Below are 18,838 nucleotides of genomic sequence, written 5' to 3'. Positions count from 1 at the left end.
GACCTCAAGTGATCCACCTCCTTTGGCCTCCTAAAGTGCTGGGATTACAGGTGTGAGCCACTGAGCCCGGCTGGGAACTGACAGGTTTTTTGGATGGTCTCTGAATGTCATGCAACTCTTTTTATTTTTTATCAAAAAAAATTTTTTTGACACAACGTCTTGCTGTGTTGCCCAGACTGGAGTGCGGTGGCAAGATCATAGCTCACTGCAGCTTCTAACTCCTGGGCTCAAGCGATCTTCCTGTCACATGAGTCTCCCAAGTAGTTGGAACACAGGTGTCAGCCACCACACCTGGGTAATTTGGTTTGGTTTTGTTTTTTTAGAGATGAGGTCTTGCTATGTTGCCTACAATGGTCTTGAACTGCTGGCCTCAGGCAATCTTCCTCCCTTGGCCACCCAAAATGCTGGAATTACAAGCATGAGCCACTGTGCATAGTTGAGATTTTCTGACTTAGTCTTTTTGTACATGCGATATTTTATTCATAGAATCCATAAATGGTAGGGAAATTTCTGAGTTCAGAGCAATACATATGATACAAAACTTGACATATAGACTAGAGTTTCTTAGCTGAACTGGAGGGGCTGGCCTTAGGTGATCCATGGACTCCCTGAAATTGGGGACACCATTGGAAATATATGTGAGTTCATGGGCAGTTTCCTATGATTTTCAGGCCTCAAAATGTCTCTTGGACTCAAAGATGCCTTAGGGCAGAGGACATGTGTACCCCCAGTATAGAATCTCGGACAGTGAATGTCAGTAAACATTCGGCAGAAAATCTCTGCCAAATTGAGTGCTCTGATGTGACTTTTTCATCAAGTCAATGTTCCTGGGATCTCTTGTACATGATAATCTCACACTTGTAAGGTTTCATAGTTTCTGCTTACCCTAGTTTTCTTTCCCACCCTGTTCCCTCTCCCACCAGACTGGACTCTGAAATGGGCATGTACAGAGAAGAGGAGACCCCAAAATGCTTCAGGCTTTGAGTGGAGAGGACACAGCCTCTGCTGGGACAGGGAACAGATGGAATGTGGAGACCCTGAAGATGCTTTTGGACAGTGGTCTCAGGTTGGGACAGTGGCAGGAGATACCATTCACCCAGGATCTCCAGGACAAGAGATCAACCTGGCAGTTACATGTGTTTTTCTTCAAACTGGTTGCCAGGTTGTAATGACCAATGACATCAGAGATTCCAACCTTCCTGATTGGAAGGACTGGACTTCAAGGGCGCCTGGGAGCTCAGGTGGACAACAGCATCTTCTCAGAGCTGTTCTCCACTCCTGACTTCTCTCAGCCTCGAGAACTGATAACACACCTTCTGGGTCCCAGCAGAGTCCAGAAGAAGGCCTTAGACAGAACAGAGACTCAGTTCCGTGGGTTGGGACAGATTTTGGGAAAGATCATGACCAGCCGTCAAGTGCACCCCCAGGATGAGGAGCAGAGACCCTGGCCGAACACCTCAGGGTACCCCCTCAAGGAGGTGGTGGATGATGAAGTGTCGGGACCATCAGGTGAGGGGACTGGAGGAAGAAGAGGTGGGATAGGATTGACTAAGGTGAAGGAAGGGGGCCAGGCGCAGTGGCTCACACCTGTAACCCCTACACTTTGGGAGGCTGAGGCGGGCGGATCACCTGAGGTCAGGAGTTCAAGACGAGCCTGGCCAACATGGTGAAACCCCATCTCTACTAAAAGTACAAAAATTAGCCAAGTGGTAGTGGTGTGGCGCCTGTAATCCCAGCTATTTGGGAAGCTGAGACAGGAGAATAGCTGGGAGGAAGAGGTTGCAGTGAGTCAAGATTGCGCTACTGCACTCCAGTCTGGGTGAGAGAGTGAGATGCTGAATCGAAAAAAAAAAAAAAAAAGGAGGGTCAGAGGTCAGGAAGGAGAACCTGAGGAGGGTGTGTGGGAAGAATGGAGAAAGTCAGGCCAGGTGCAGTGGCTCACACCTGTAATCCCAGCACTTTGGGAGGCCAAGGCAGGCGGATCACCAGGAGTTTGAGACCAGCCTGGCCAACATGGTGAAAACCCGTCTCAACTAAAAGTACAAAATTGAGCTGGGCATTATGGCAGACACCTGTAATCCCAGCTACCTGAGAGGCTGAGGCAGGATAATAACTGGAATCCAGGAGATAGATGTTGCAGTGAGCTGAGATTGCACCACTACACTCCAGCCTGGGCGACAAAGCAAGATTCTGTCTCAAAACAAACAAACAAAAAAAACAACAAACAAAAAAGGAGGGACTCAGAGAGCCAGGGACCAGGGAAGGACATGAGGAAGTGTTCTGAGGTCAGAGACACGGAAGAATGGGAGATCACACCACTACACTCCAGCCTGGGAGACAAAGCAAGACTCCGTCAAAAAAAAAAGGAGAGGCTCAGAGAACTAGAGATGAGGGAAGGAAATGAGGAAGTGTTCTGAGGACAGAGAGATGGAAGAATGGGGAGGGGAAGGAGCGGCTTGTGGGGTTCAGCAAAGGAGAAAGACAGAAAGATGGCTTGGAGAAGCCAGCAGTCCGCGAGGCTGGGGAGGATGGAGAGTGGTCTGGCATTTTGGGTCGGGCTTTAAGGGGATCAACTGCAGAAGCATTACACAGTGGCCTGGTTTCTTTACTCAGCCCCTGGGGTAGATCCCAGCCCCCCGCGTAGGTCCCTTTGCTGGAAAAGAAAGAGGGAGTGGTCGGACGAATCTGAGGAGTCAGAGGAGGAGCCAGAGAAGGAGCTTGCCCCTAAGCCTGAGGAGACCTGGGTGGCGAAGATGCTGTGTGGGCTCAAGATGAAGCTGAAGCGACAACGAGTGTCACCCGTGCTCCCTGAGCACCACGAGACTTTCAACAGGCTGCTTGGTAGGAGGACACCCCAGAGTGCACCTCCAATCCTGTTCTTCTAAAAAAGAGGAAACTTCCAATAACCACACTTTTCCAATGGGAAAAATATGCCCAGTGGGTGAGCTCTCCATGCGGGAGGACTCAGAAGTGATCACCCATGAGGGACGCTTAGGAGATGATAGAAGATAAGGATTAGGTTGGCGCTTGGGATAAGAAAGCTTGGTTTTGGGCCAAGTGTGGTGGCTCACGTCTGAGATCCCAGCATGTTAGGAGGCTGAGGCAAGAGGATTGCTTGAATTCAGGACTTTGAGGCTGCAGTGAGCTATGATGGCACCACTGCACTCCAGCCTGGGTGACAGAGCAAAACTCTGTCTCAAAAGAAAAAGCATGGTAGCTCAAACCTGTAATTCCAGCACTTTGGGAGGCCAAGGCAGGTCAGGAGTTAGAGACCAGCCTGACCAGCATAGTAAAATCTGATCTCTACTAAAAATACAAAAATTAGCCAGGTGTGGTAGCACACGCCTGTAATCCCAGCTACTCAGGGGACTGAGACAGGAGAATCACTTGAACTCGGGAGGCTGAGGTTGCAGTGAGCTGAGATTGTGCCACTGCATTCCAGCCTGGCCCACAGAGCGAGACTCCATCTCAATAAATAAATAAATAAATAAATAAACAAACAAACAAAATAATAAATAAATAAAACACAATAAAAAATCAAAGAAAGTGGCTTCAGCTGTGCCCTCTGAAACTTAACGTCCTCTTGCTGACTTTTCTAAACCTAAGTGTCTCCATCCATACAGGGGGATACCTCGGCCATGGTCACACCCTCATGTGATTGTCTCATGAGGAAATGATGGGAATTCCTTTATGACTCTGCAGTGGTCCCTCTGTGTCTGCTGAGAGGGCATTCTGGCTTATTGCCAGCTCTACATCCTGTAGATTCTCACACCCAGGGCTTCCTTCAGCCTCTTCTCAGGGGAGTCTCAGAGCGGGAGCCTCTCTCCCTTGCCCAGTGAAAGTCATTCTCCCCTCTCCCATCCACCTCACCTGTGGCAGCAATCCTGAGACTTCCCCCTGGGAGGCACACTTCTCCTTGCTGCCCTGCTGCTCCCACGGAAACCCTGTCCTGCTTCTCAAGCTGACATCTGCTCTCTAATCACAGAGGATACTGTCGTTAAAAGATTCCTCGCCTCAGGCCGGGCGCGGTGGCTCACGCTTGTAATCCCAGCACTTCGGGAGGCCAAGGCGGGCGGATCACGAGGTCAGGAGATCGAGACCGCGGTGAAACCCTGTCTCTACTAAAAATACAAAAAATTAGCCAGGCGTGGTGACGGGCGCCTGTAGTCCCAGCTACTCAGAGAGGCTGAGGCAGGAGAATGGCGTGAACCCGGGAGGCGGAGCTTGCAATGAGCCCAGATTGCGCCACTGCACTCCAGCCTGGGCGACAGAGCAAGACTCCGTCTCAAAAAAAAAAAAAAAAAAAAAGATTCCTCGCCTGGGACAAAGATTTGAGGATGTCGGACAAGGTAAGGTTGTTCTCCACGGAACTGTGTTCCTGCTTCAATGCACTGCCATGGGGAGGGCGCAGCTTCTAAACCCACAGTTCCTCTCTTCTCTCCCTCCAGCACTTTCCACCAGATGCTCCCACAGTCTTTTTCTTTTCTTTTTGTGAGACAGTCTCGCTCTGTTGCCCAGGCTGGAGGGCAGTGTCTCAACCTTGGCTCACTGCAGCCAAAGCCTCCTGGGTTCAAGGCATTCTCCTGTCTCAGCCTCCCAAGCAGCTGGGATTACAGGCGTGCACCACCATGGCTGGCCAATTTTTGTGTTTTTAGTAGAGATGGGGTTTTGCCATGTTGACCTGGCTGGTCTTGAACACCTGACCTCAGGTGTTCCACTCGCCTTGGCCTCCCAAAATGCTGGGATTGCAGCTTTGAGCCACTGTGCCCCTCCAGCTCCCACAGTCTTGAGTCTTGGTGCCCACCTTTTTTTTTTTTTTGAGACAGTATCTAGCTATGTTCCACAGGATGGAGTGCAGTGGCATGATCACAGCTCACCACAGCCTCTAATTCCTAGGCTCTTGCAATCCTGCCTCAGCCTCCTGAGTAGTTGGGAGTACAGGCACATGCCATCATGCTCGAATAATTTTTATACAAACGGTCTTGCTATGTTGCCCAGGTTGTTCTAGAACTGTTAGGCTCACTTGATCCCCCTGTCTCAGCCTCTCAAACTTCTGGGATCACAGGCTTGAGCTGCCACTCTCGGCTATTCTTGGTCTTTTTATGATTTGTCAGCATCTCCCTCAGGACTCTGCTGGTCTCTTGCCGAGTGAATGAGTGGCCCCTGCCTCTCGTATGGGTCGTTTAGGATCTGAGCCCTGGGCCGCAGTCAGGCCGCAGCCCTGAAGCTCCTGGCCCCTCTACTGTCAGTTCTTTGGGACAGTTCTCTGCCTGGCACACAAAAGACCCTCCTGACACCAGCTGACCTAGACACACCCCTTCAAAGATCCCATCGGAGCCCACCATCCTGGGAGCATCACCAACATCCCTTCCTCCGGCTTCTCGGATTTGCATCCAACCTTCGAATACCCCCCCACCCCACAATTTACACATGAGCACAGTCACCCCAACACTCAAGTCCCTTCTCTGATGGGCAACCCCTCCCCAGACCCCCATTCCACTATCTCTATGATCTTCCTCTCCCAAGATGTGACCTCTCCCTCTCTGTGTTCCTTTCTCTCCATCTGTATCTCCTGGCTATGGTCATAGCGTACTTTTAGCCGCGCTGGCCTCTTCTCCCAGCAATACCAACGCATTCATTTCTTCCTGGCTCTGTGAGTGGTTTGCTTCCTTCTATCTGTCAATATCCAATGCCCTGGGACAGTGGAGGAAGTGGGATTCCAGCCTTTCACTTATTCTTTCACCTATTTGTCCTCTTTACTCTGTGTACAAAAAAGAGAGGATTATACTTTCTTGCTTTTAGACTGTTGTTTCTAAAAAGAAACTCAGGCTGGGCGTGGTGGCTCACGCCTGTAATCTCAGCACTTTGGGAGGCCGAGGCAAGTGGATCACTTGAGGTCAGGAGTTTGAGACCAGCCTGGCTAACATGGCAAAACCCCGTCTCTACTAAAAATAGAAAAATTAGCCAGGCATGGTGGTGTGCACCTGTAATCCAAACTACTTGGGAGGCTGAGGCAAGAGAACTCGTTGAACCCAGGAGGTGGGGGTTGCAGTAAGCTAAGATTGAGCCACTGCATTCCAGCCTGGGCAACAGAGCGAGACTTTTTCTCAAGAACAAACAAACAAACAAACAAACAAACAAAACAAGCCAAAAGAACAAATTCCAATGCCAGTATACAAATAAAAGAATAAAACAAAAGGAACCATAAACCGCTCCTAAGGGGAGAAGAAAAGGAGCAAAGGAGCGGACACGATGCTTCCCCCAGCAAGCAGGCATTTCTGGTTCTTCTCTCTCCTTCCCACATCAACCACAAATGCCATCGACCTCCTCTGGGTTCCCATGACAGAGGCCACAGTTCAGGTCCCCCTTGCATCACTCGAATCCACTGTCAAATGCTCCCCTCTGGGGCCTCCTGGAGTCTCTCCCCAAGCCTGGGGGCTTCCTAGTGCAGCCTGAGCATCTTTCCAAAGCACAACACCCTCACTGCCCACCTGAACAACTTCCTTAACTGATGTCTTTCTAAATTGAGGCCAGGGTCCACAGTGCAAATTCCACCCTCTCTATAATCTCTACAACCAAACTGGCTTGCCATCTTGGTGTTTCCTGGCGTGGCTTCACCGCTCTTTTCAAATGCCCTCCATTCGACTTTGTGTTTGTGTTTTCTGTCTGGGTGTCCCGCACACATGTGGTTCTGAAGGGAAGACCCATTCTTTAAAGTCAGTTCACCGTTCACCCCACAGCCTCTGTGATGCCTTCCCTCATCTTCCAACTTTTGCATGCTCGTAGACACTGGGATTAGGTCATCTGCCCTGATTACTCCCAGTCCCATTAGACAAGATGCCTGTAGAAGGCAGGGTCTTGGCAAAATATCAATGTATTCAATTTCTTTTATTTTTTTGAGACAGACTTGCCCTGTCCCCCAAGCTGGAGTGCAGTGGTGAGATCATAGCTCACTGCAGCCTCCATATCCTGTACTCAAGTGAATCCTCCCACCTCAGCCTCTGGATTAGCTTTGAATACAGGGCTGTGCCACCATACCTGGACAGTTAATTAATTAATTAATTAATTGAGACAGAGTCTTGTTCTGCCTCTTAGGCTGGAATGGAGTGGCCCAATCTCGGTTCACTGCAACCTCCTCCTCCTGGGTTCATGTAATTCTTGTGCCTCAGCCTCTTGAGTAGCTAGGACTAATGGGTGTGCCACCACACCAGGCTGATTTTGTATTTTTAGTAGGCATGGGGCTTGTCTCGAACTCCTGGCCTCAAGCGATCCACCTGCTTCAGCCTCCCAAATTGCTGGGATTACAGGCACGAGCCACCACGTCCAGCGTGTTTTTTACATCTTTTATAGAGATGAGGCTCTTGCTATGTTGCCCAGGCTCATCTCAAACTCCTGGCCTCAAATGATCCTCCTGCTTCGGCCTCCCAATGTGCTGGGATTCCAGGCATAAGCCACCACTCTCGGCCACCAGTTGGGTTTTTGTCTTCATCCTGAAGGAGTGGGAGATGCCCTTCAGCAGGTCTCTGACCATCAGGGCCCTCCTGAGGAAGGCATGGCTCTGCAGGGTGGGTGCCAGTCCTGAGCTGAGGATGGTCCCCTGCCCTCCTCTCTGGGAAGCTGACCTCAGACAGAGGTCTCTCCTGGTGGTGCCCCTGAGCAGCAACCTGATTTCTGTCCCCAGCTACCTGGCCAATGACATGGAGGAGGACAACGAGGCCTCCAAACGAAACATCTTCTACTTCCTGTACAGGAAGAACCGCTCCCAGATACCCTTGTTCCATAAGCTTCGGTTCCAGTTCTTCCGTTCCATGAGCTGGAGGGCTTGGGTTTCCCTGGAGGAGTTGGAGGAGGTAGGTGGGGTGTGGGGACGTGGAGGAGGTGGGGAAGAATCGGGTGGGCTGGAGGCTGGATGAGGGGAGGGAGGGGTATCCTGGGGAGTCCCCATCTTCTTAAGGGGCGTTTGTTTTTCCAGATCCAGGCTTATGACCCAGAGCATTGGGTGTGGGCACGAGATCGTGCTCCCTTTCCTAGAGCTCCAGGGACCGTGGAGGCCTGAGGTCATCGGCCGGAGGGAAGGTACATCTGCGTTCTCTGGGGTAAAGGTAGAATATTGGGGTCTATTTTGGAAATCTGAAGAACCCAATTGCTTGATCCAGCTTCGAGCCTGGGCAACATGGCGAGATTCCCTCTCCACAAAAATACAAAAATTAGCCAGGCGACGTGGGAGGATCGCTAGAGCCTGGGAGGTCGGGGCTGCAGGGAGCCCTGATCCTGCCACTGCACTCCAGCCTGGGCAACAGAGTGAGACCCTGACTCAACAATAATCATAAATACTGAGTTCGGGGAGGTTCATTATGATTGACGCACTTGAGTTACCGATTTGGGTCAAGGGTTCAGTGAAGCTTTGGTTCACATCTTGCACAGCTAACCACGTTCAGCACAGAGCATGAGACTTCATCATGAGGAGGTAGGATTATGGATTAGGCTTCTGGACTCGGGGTTCGTGATGTTGTCACATTAGAAACGGATCTAGCATGTTTACAAGTTTAGCTCTTAAGTGACACAAAAGGCCCCAGTTGTGATGAAGTCCAAAGCCACATTCTTTGAGGCTGCCCTACTCCCTGGGCAGACCCACCCAAAGTCCTTGCTATGAAGCAGATCACTGGGGCTGACCTTGGGCGTATTAAGTGAGTTTTGGAGTCAGGGTCACCAAAGTGTGAGTTTCACAGTTAAACACAATGGTTCAGAAGCAGGCTATAGAATGAAGGACAGGAGATAAAATTGGATTTCTCAATTGCTCTGAACTCTAGTTAGACTTGATATGGGACGTGAACAACCTTCCTCTCTAGAGAGCTTCCTCCTTGAAGTGTGACATCCTCTTTCTCACTTCCAGAACACCGGGCCCAGGGGATTTGTGGATTTTCAGCAGGAACTTTATTCCAATGCTAATGGCAGACACCACGAAGGAGGAGAGGAGCCATTTGTGCAGGTTATTTAGAAGAACCTGGACTGTTCTAGACGGAGCTGAATAGAGTGATCACGTTGTCCTCCTAGGACCAGGGGGGTACTTCTGTGTCTGGAATTGGTGGGTTCTTGGTCTCACTGACTTCAAGAATGAAGCTGCGGACCCTCGTGGTGTTAAAATTCTTAAAGGTGGCGTGTCCGCAGTTTGTTCCTTCTGATGTTCGGATGTGTTCAGCCTTCTGGCGGGTTCGTGGTCTCGCTGGCTCAGGAGTGAAGCTGCAGACCTTCGCGGTTGAGTATTATAGCTCTTAAGGCAACGCGTCTGGAGTTGTTCGTTCCTCCTGGTGGGTTCGTGGTCTCGCTGGCTTCAGGAGTGAAGCTGCAGACCTTCGCGGTGAGTGTTACAGCTCATAAAGGCAATGTGGACCCAAAGAGTGAGCAGTAGCAAGATTTACTGCAAAGAGCGAAAGAACAAAGCTTCCACAGACCCCAGCCGGTTGCCACTGCTGCCTCAGGCAGCCTGCTTTTATTCTCTTATCTGGCCCCACCCACATCCTGCTGATTGGTCCATTTTACAGAGAGCCGATTGATCTGTTTTACAGAGAGCTGATTGGTCCATTTTGACACGGTGCTGATTGGTGCGTTTACAATCCCTGAGCTAGACACAAAAGTTCTCCATGTCCTCACTAGATTAGCTAGATACAGAGTGTCAATTGATGTATTTACAAACCCTGAGCTAGACACAGAGTGCTGATTGGTGTGTTTGCAAACCTTGAGCTAGATACAGAGTGCCGATTGGTGTACTTACAAACCTTGAGCTAGATACAGAGTGCCAACTGGTGCATTCACAATCCCTTAGCTAGACATAAAGATTCTCCAAGTCCCCACTAGACTCAGGAGCCCAGCTGGCTTCACCCAGTGGATCTTGCATGGGGAGGGGGCGCAGATGGAGCTGCCTGCCAGCCCCAAGCCATGTGCCCACACTCCTCAGCCCTTGGCTGGTCATGGGACCAGCGCTGTGGAGCAGGGGGCGGCGCTCTTCAGGGAGACTCAGGTGGCGCAGAAGCCCACGGTGGCAGGGGAGACTCAGGCATGGTGGGCTGCAGGTCCTGAGCCCTGCCCCACGGGGAGGCAGCTGAGGCCTGGCGAGAAATTGAGTGCAGCGCCAGTGGGCCAGCACTGCTGGGGGACCCCGCACACCCTCTGCAGCTGCTGGCCTGGGTGCTAAGCCCCTCACTGCCCGGGGCCGGCCGGGGTGGCCAGCCGCTCAGTGTGGGGGCCAAGCCACGCCCACCCAGAACTAGCTGGCCCGCAAGCGCTGCGCGGAGCCCCGGTTCCCGCCCATACCTCTTCCTCCATACCTCCCCGCAAGCTGAGGGAGCTGGCTCCGGCCTTGGCCAGCCCAGAAAGGGGCTCCCACAGTGCAGCAGCAGACTGAAGGGCTCCTCAAGCACGGCCAGAGTGGACGCCCAGGCTGTGGAGGCACAGAGAGCGAGCGAGGGCTGCCATGGCTGCCAGCACGCTGTCACCTCTCAACTTCTAGGAATCCATAGAGAACAGTGAGAAACCAGGGGTGTTTCTGGTTCCACCCCTTCCTGCCACCATCTCTCTTTTTATATTGCTTAATTCCAACCTCCCTGGGGCGGAACCTGGAGGTCCTGTTTCCTATGGACTTGGTTGCCACAGTCCAAGAGCATTTGAAGGCACAGTGCAGACACTCAGATTAGCACAGACTTCTTTGTAAAATATGAGTGCCATAGATTGTAACAGATAGCTTCATGCACACTATGCATTTATTGGTTTCTCTGGAAAATGTTGGCCATCAAATTATTAATAGGTTTATTTCAAATAGTTTTGAAATTGTTGTACTTTTGAAAATATGCTGTTCCTGTAGATTTTTTGATGAGTTATAGCTGTTATATATACATATATAATGATAATTTTCATTTTAACAGACAATCCTTTTTATCCTAAATCTTTTATTATCTTTAAATGTTTTTCGTATTATTATATGTGCCCCTGAAGCGAGTACACTTTTTATCTATGATACTTACATAATAATCTCTTCTGTTTATAGCTATTGGTAGTTCCCCTAAGTTCCTGTCATAGAAATTTTTATTTGCTGTTTAGATTTGTGACTGAATTGTGAGAATTCAGTTGTAATTTTTAACATGTCTTAGATATATACTAACATGTCTAATATATACTATATATTTTATTGGTTTATTTTGAAAAAGATGGGCATAGAATTATTACTACATTTATTTTAAGTATTTTGAAAATACTGGTATTTTCGAATAGATACTGTTCCTATAAAGTTGTGAGATGGGTGTTATAGCTGCTATATACACATAAATATAATTTTGTTTTCCTTTTTAAGAGAGGATTCTTTTTATCCTAAATCTTTTATCTTTAAATCTTTGTATCTATGATTACATGTGCTGCTGAAGGGAGCACTCTTTTTATCTATGATACTTAATATATCTATTACACTTATAGCTACATGATAGTTCCCCTAAATTCTTACAAAAATAAATTTTTATTTGATGTTTACTGTATGTTTTTGAAATGTGAGAATTCAGATGTAATTTTTTACTTTGTATTGGCATGTTTGTATGTTACTTTTTTTTTCTTTTGAGACGGAGTCTCGTTCTTTTGCCCAGGCTTGAGTGCAGTGGTGCGATCTCGGCTCACTGCAACCTCCGCCTCCCGGGTTCAAGCAATTCTCCTGCCTAAGTCTCCCGAGAAGCTGGGATTACAGTTGCTCGCCACCACGCAGGCTAATTTTGGTAGTTTTAGTAGAGACAGGGTTTCGCCACATTGGCCAGGCTGATCTCGAACTCCTGACCTCAGGTAATCCACCCACCTCGGCCTCCCAAAGTGCTGGGATTACAGGAATGAATGACTGCACCCGGCCCTGCCTTCTATTTTTTTTGCTAAATCTGGAAACTCTATCTTAAACTGATCAGATCTCTCTAATAGTTTTTTTTGTTCCACATTATGCCTTACCTTTCTGGTGAGGGTGGTGGAGGAGGAGGTGTAATTAACTTGGACTGAAAGTGAGAGGCTTCTTTTTTTTTGAATAATCTTTTGGCTTTGACTTTTAGCTTTCGTCTTCGTTGTTTGAACTTGGGCATGATTTCTGCAGAGAAATTTTTTTACATTTTTAATTGAAGAATAATATATACATATAGAAAGTACACAAATCTTAAGTGTGTAGTTCAATGAATTATCATACCATGAACACACTCTTATAACCACCATCTTGGTTAAGAAATAGGTCACTACCAGCATCCCAGAAGAGCCCTGAAGTAGGGGAAAATGTAAACCCAGATTTAAACTATCTCTGGAGAGATCTTGGTCTTGGCATTATATTACTAAGTTTGTTTTGCTTGTGTTGCTTTTCTTCATTAAGTTAAATGAATTTTTCTTTCTTTATAGTAGCGAAAATGGCTGTAGTTGGGTTATAGTCAGTTATTCAAATAATATGTTGGCCAGGCATGGTGGCTCATGCCTGCAATCTCAGCTATTCGGGAGGCCGAGGTAGGAGAATTGCTTGAACTTGGGAGGTGGAGGTTGTGGTGAGCTGAGATCACGCCATTGCACTCCCGCCTGGGCAACAAGAGCGAAAACTCCGCCTCAAAAAAAAAAAAAAAAAAAAAAGAATATGTTTCTTTACCAGCAGCATCTACTGAGCATCCACTGTGACAGGTGGAATTGTAGTGAGATAAGGAAACAACATTAACCATTTATTCAATACCCCTTTACTGTTAGGTATCTTCACATACATCTTTTCAGTTAACCCTTATCATCCTGCAAAGTATTATCCCTGACAAGGATTTTTATTCCCGTTTTTACAGAATAAACTGAGGATAAAAAAGATTAGACAATCTGTCAACGCAATGCAATAAGTCCAAACCTGTAAGTCTTCCATGTTCTTTCTAATATACTGTGGTGCGACACTAGATTAAATAGGCAATATACTGTAAAATGAAATAACAATTACCCCAAATCTAAGACATGGGTGTTTTAAAACAGTTATTTTATTTTTTGAGGCACAGTCTAGCTCTGTCACCCAGGCTGGAGTGCAGTGGCGTGATCTCAGCTCACTGCAACCTCCACCTCCCAGGTTCAAATGATTCTCCCACCTCAGCCTCCCAAGTAGTTGGGACCACAGGCACACGCGACCACACTGGTGGCATAATTCCAAAGTGCTGGGATTACAGGCGTGGGCCTTAAAACAGTTATTTTAAAGCATTTAAAAACAACACCGGCTGGGTGCGGTGACTCACGTCTGTAATCCCAGCACTTTGGGAGGCCGAGGTGGGCAGATCACTTGAGGCTGGGAGTTCGAGACCAGCCTGGCCAACATGGCAAAACCCTGTCTCTATTAAAAATACAAAAATTAGCTGGGCATGGTGGCACGGTGCCTGTGGTCCCAGCTACTGGGGAGGCTGAGGTGGGAGAATCACTTGAACCTGGGAGGCAGAGGTTGCAGTGAGCCGAGATCACGCCACTGCACTCCAGCCTGAGTGACAAAGCAAGACTCCATCTGATAAATAAATAAATAAAATAAAATAAAATAAAAACATTACCTAGTAGAACAGAGGATACTAGAGGCTGGGAAAGGTGGGGAGGAAGGAGGAATAGGGAAAGATTTGTTAAAGGATACAAAATAGGGCATTTGAACCACAGCAACTCAATCTTGAATAGGGGTTGGGTAAAATGAGGCTAAGACCTACTGTGCTGCATTCCCAGGAGGTTAGGCATTCTTTGTCACAAGATGACATAGGAGGTTGGCACAATATACAGGTCTCAAAGACCCTTCTGATAAAACAGGACGCAGTAAAGAACATGGCCAAAACCAAGAGAGCAATGAAAGTGGCCTCTGATTGTCCTTACTGCTCATTATACACTAGTTATAATGCATTTGCATGCTAAAAGACACTCCCACCAGCGCCAAGACAGTTTACAAATGCCATGGTAATGTCTAGAAGTTACCCTATGTAGTCTAAAAAGGGAAGGAACCCTCAGTTCTGGGAAATCCCCACCCTTTCCCCAGAAAACTCATGAATAATCCACCCCTTGTTTAGCATATAATCAAGATATAAGTATACTCAGTTGAGCAGCCCATGCCACTGCTCTGCCTATGGAATAGCCATTCTTTTATTCCTTTACTTTCTTAATAAACATGCTTGCCCTTTATGGACTTGTCCTGAATTTTTTCTTGCACGAGGTACAAGAATCCTCTTTTGGGGTCTGGATTGGGATCCCTTTCCATTAATAAATTACAGCTAGATAGGAGGAATAAGTTCTAGTGTTCTATGGCACTGTAGGATGACTATAGTTAACAATAATATACTATCTAGTTTCAAATAGCTAGAAGTGTATTGAATTTTACTAACACAAATAAATGACATGTTGAAGATGATGAATATACTAACTACCCTGATCTATTCACTATACATTATATGTATCAAAACATCACTATGTACCCCACAAATATGTATAATTATTATTAGTCAATTTATTTATTTAGAGACAGAGTCTTGCTCTGTCACCCAGACTGGAGTGCAGTGGCGCGATCTTGGCTCACTGCAAGCTCCGCCTCCTGGGTTCACGCCATTCTCCTGCCTCAGCCTCCCGAGTAGCTGGGACTACAGATGCCCACCATCCACGCCTGGCTAATTTTTTGTATTTTTAGTGGGGACGGGGTTTCACCATGTTAGCCAGGATCGTCTCGATCTCCTGACCTCGTGATCCGCCTGCCTCGGCCTCCCAAAGTGCTGGGATTACAGGGGTGAGCCACCACGTCCGGTCCTATAGGTCAATTTTAAAATAATAAAAATAAAATTAAAAAAATAAAAAATTAAAAAGTGGCAATGCCACTTGATACACTAACAGCAAATTAGGATCTGTAGAAATAAAGTGAATTTTTTATACAAATGTCAGGATATAATCAAGAATCATCAAGAGAATAAAAGCTGCTTTGTACTTAAGAATGTAATAAATATTTTTATATAAATATATCTGTTTTAAGATGCTATACATACTAATATGCTATACACTAACATATATCTATATAAGTAAATATCATAATGATCAATTTAACATTAAATATATTACCATTAAATATATGTTAACATTATCTTGATTGTGACCAAGTGAACATTCTGGAAACCTTTAATAAAAGGGTCCTCCTTGCTGTGGTACAAAATGAAAAAACAAAACAAAAACATTATCTAGTATATTCACATTTCAATCTGGATCCTTTTCTGAAGAAAATTAAGTCACAGCTAGTTTGAGCTGAAGTTCCAGAAGGGCTTTGCTGCTTTTAGTTGTTGCTACTTGAGGAACAAAGATGTTGTTATTCAAGTAGCAGAACTGAAAATGATCTCAAGGCCTGGGCCTCCTTCCCTTCAAACTCAGATTTGAATGGGAACAATTGGCCTTTAAAATACACATTCATTCCACTTTTGTTCACTCAGTAACCTTTCAGCACTTGGTATGCAGCACTATACTTGCTCAGCTCTCAGATTCCACTGGCTGATGAACCCCCACTACCCTGTTGCAGGTTGTAAAAACTGAGCACTGGCTTGGTTCCATGATTTGCAGAGGGCACCCCTAATGGCAAATGGTGGCAGCGCATATATCGACAGCCCTTCTAGAAATAGATTCCTGATAACATCTAATTGGACTATCAGGTCCCAGTTTGACAAGGTGCTTTTCTTAATTGTCCTTAGGGGCTTAGGAAACACATCAAAACATAGTTGGCTGACTTCACCTTTATTATATCACTTTTTCTTCCTGCTGAAATAATGAAGGAAGGTGAAGCAGGGATTATTAAACACAAGGGATGTCTAAAGGATTTTTTTTTTTTTTTTTTTGAGACAGAGTTTTGCTCTTGTTGCCCAGGCTGGAGTGCAATGGCATGATCTCGGCTCACCACAACCTCTGCCTCCTGGGTTCAAGCGATTCTCCTGCCTCAGCCTCCTGAGTAGCTGGGATTACAGGCATGCGCCACCACACCCGGCTAATTTTGTATTTTTAGTAGAGATGGGGTTTCTCCATGCTGGTCAGGCTGGTCTGGAACTCCCGACCTCAAGTGATCTGGCCTGCCTTGGCCTCCCAAAGTGCTGGGATTACAGGCGTCAGCCACCACACCCGGCCCTGATTTTTTTTTAACTTAAAACAACACAAGCCTGTAGTCCCAGCTATTCAGGAGGCTGAGCTGGGAGGATCACATGAACCTCGGAGTTTGAGGCTGCAGTGAACTATTATTGTGCCACTGCACTCCAGCCTGGGCAACAGAGGGAGATCTTGTTTCCAAAACAAACAAACATAAACAAACAAAACAAAACCAGACCGGACGCGGTGGCTCACTCCTGTAATCCCAGCACTTTCGGAGGCCGAGGCGGGCAGATCATGAGGTCAGGAGATCGAGACCATCCTGGCTAACATGGTGAAACCCCATCTCTACTAAAAATACAAAAAATTAGCCGGGCGCGGTGGTGCATGCCTGTAATCCCAGCTACTTGGAGGCTGAGGCAGAAGAATCGTTTGAACCCAGGAGGTGGAGGTTGCGGTGAGCCGAGATCGCGCCATTGCACTCCAGCCTGGGCAACAAGAGTGAAACTCTGTCTCAAAAAAAAAAAAAAAAGGAGAGAAAGTGAATGGAAGTCAGTATTTGTCTAAATTTATATAGTGTCTAAACTTGAAAAAAAACATGAAATAATAGTATGAATGTTACTTAGAAATATGGAGGTAAATACCAGAAGAAATAATTACAAGACTTAATAGTGTTGCCTCTAACAATTGGGAGTCAGGATTACAGAGGGGTGGTTTAAACTGGACTGCCATTTTTTTTGTTATTTCTTTCTAATTATAATAAGGCTTGTATTGTATTTGACTTTCAAACTTTGGTATGTACCATTAGCTGGAAAAGTTGAGTACCACCATTCTGAAACAGGGCCATCTCTTTCTAGTCCTTTCCTGGTGGCTGTTCCAGTGTCTATGCATTCAAATTTCTAAAGAGTCCTACACAAGCCAATGTCTGTCATTTTGGGAATTATTTTTCAAGATAAAGATGTCTAGGAACTAAATCATGTTTCCTTCTCTCTCTCTCTCTCTCTCTCTCTCTCTGTGTGTGTGTGTGTGTGTGTGTGTGTGTGTCTGACCTGGGTTATTAGTGCTTCTATCTAATCTCCTTCTAATTAAATACAGTAATTGGCACATGCAGAGGATTAAGGAACCATGCAAAATCTGTCATGGTAGAAAGATGCAGTCTGAGATAATTCCTAGATATTTAGTTGTTCCATCCAAAAATAATCACAGCTCTTGCGAAAGTGGAGAATAGCAAATTTCTACCTCAGTCAAAACAAGAACACAAAAAATTAAGGTTTGTTTTAGTATCATTACTTAATTAAAAGCATTAGGTACTTTCCAGAGGATAACTGCCCAAATTGAAAGAGTATATAGCAGTCTTCCTTTAGCTTAAAATACATATACTTATCCCCTTTCCAAAAGGGTAATGAGACCTACAAATTCTTTTTGCTGGATTAGGTGGGATTTTAATTGTTAACATTGAATAGAAGCTCATTCCTTCGTGATTCCTTAAAGCATTTTTCCTTTTGTTTTGAGACAGGGTCTTGCTCTGTTGCCCACGCTGGATTGCAGTGGTGTGATCTCAGCTCCCTGCAGCTTTGACCTCCTGGACTCAAGCAATCCTCCTGCCTCAGCCTTCTGAGTAGCTGGAACTACAAGGGCTTACCACCATGCTCAGCTGGTTTTTGTATTTTTAGTTGAGACAGGGTTTCACCATGTTGCCTAGGCTGGTCTCGAACTCCTGAGCTCAAGCAATTTACTGGCCTTGGCCTCCCAGAGTGGTGAAATTACAGGTGTGAGCCACTGTACTCGGCCCTTATGTTTTGTGTGTGTGTGTTTTTTTTGTTTTATGTTTTTTTTTTTTTTGAGATGGAGTCTTGCTCTGTTGCCTGGCCAGGCTAGAGTGCAGTGGCATGATCTTGGCTCACTGCAACCTCTGCCTCCCGAGTTCAAGCGATTCTCCTGCCTCAGTCTCCTGAGTAGCTGGGACTACAGGCACACACTACCACGCCCAGCTAATTTTTGTATTTTTAGTAGAGATGGGGTTTCGCCATGTTGGCCTGGCTGGTCTTGAACTCCTGAGCTCAGGTGATCTGCCTGCCTCGGCCTCCCAAAGTACTAGGATTATAGGCATGAGCCACCATGCCTGGCCTATGTATTTTTTAAACTAATTTTTTTCTTACACTGCTTTCTCAAATAATCTGAAAAATCATTAGAAACATAAATATATAGGCAAAAGGCGGTGGTTCAAAGTGCTGTAATCCCCAGCACTTTGGGAGGCTGAGGTGGAGGTGGGAGGATCCCTTTAGCCCAGGAGTTTGAGACCACTCTGGGCAACATAGTGAGAGTCCCAACTCCATGAAAAAGAGAAAAAAAAAAAATCGTGGCACAGTGGCCCACCTACAGTCCTAGCCACTTTGAAGGGGGAGGTGGGAGGCTCACGTGAGCACAAGAGCTTGAGGCTGCAGTGACCCATGACTGTGCCACTGCACTCCGACCTGGAAGACAGAGCGAGAAACTGTTTCCAAAAAAAAGACAAAAACAACATAAATTTCCTAAATAACTCTATGATCTCTAGAAATTACTCTCATTTTTACTTACATCTTCTTTTCATTAAGAAAAGATTTCTAGGCTAAGGAACCAGAAAACTGGTACATCTGGAGCTCTTGATAACAAATCAAACAATAATAAAGGCCATATTATAGGCCAGGCACGGTGGCTCACACCTGTAATCCCAGCACTTTGGGAGGCCGAGGTGGGTAGATCACTT

The 18,838-nt window shown here is 46.5% G+C and overlaps 2 protein-coding genes across 3 annotated transcripts in view; one reads left to right on the top strand and one right to left on the bottom strand.

The window, feature by feature from the left end:
* Positions 1 to 18,838, bottom strand: part of PRR11 (proline rich 11) — a 41,738-nt gene that overhangs the window by 18,143 nt on the left and 4,757 nt on the right. Inside the window, exons 1-2 of one of the 2 annotated variants that reach the window (XM_030827906.1) lie at positions 13,707 to 13,734; positions 11,974 to 12,106 (exon numbers count right to left, since the gene is read on the bottom strand). In XM_030827906.1, coding sequence (XP_030683766.1) covers positions 11,974 to 12,106; positions 13,707 to 13,734 — 161 coding nt within the window. Of the gene's footprint in view, positions 1 to 11,973; positions 12,107 to 13,706; positions 13,735 to 18,838 lie in introns of those variants that run through there. The other variant, XM_003272328.2, reaches the window with a different exon arrangement.
* Positions 1,386 to 8,056, top strand: LOC115838376 (speedy protein E6). Its single transcript, XM_030828145.1, is given in 7 exon segments — positions 1,386 to 1,509; positions 2,614 to 2,875; positions 4,310 to 4,348; positions 5,566 to 5,593; positions 5,595 to 5,653; positions 7,682 to 7,850; positions 7,973 to 8,056. Coding segments are annotated over 7 exon segments (750 nt in total). The 5' UTR covers positions 1,386 to 1,400.

The sequence above is a fragment of the Nomascus leucogenys genome, chromosome 14, assembly GCF_006542625.1.
Source record: "Nomascus leucogenys isolate Asia chromosome 14, Asia_NLE_v1, whole genome shotgun sequence".
NCBI lineage: Eukaryota > Metazoa > Chordata > Mammalia > Primates > Hylobatidae > Nomascus > Nomascus leucogenys.
The sequence above is the reverse complement of the archived record's forward strand: the minus strand, read 5'-3'. Positions and strand labels throughout refer to the sequence as shown.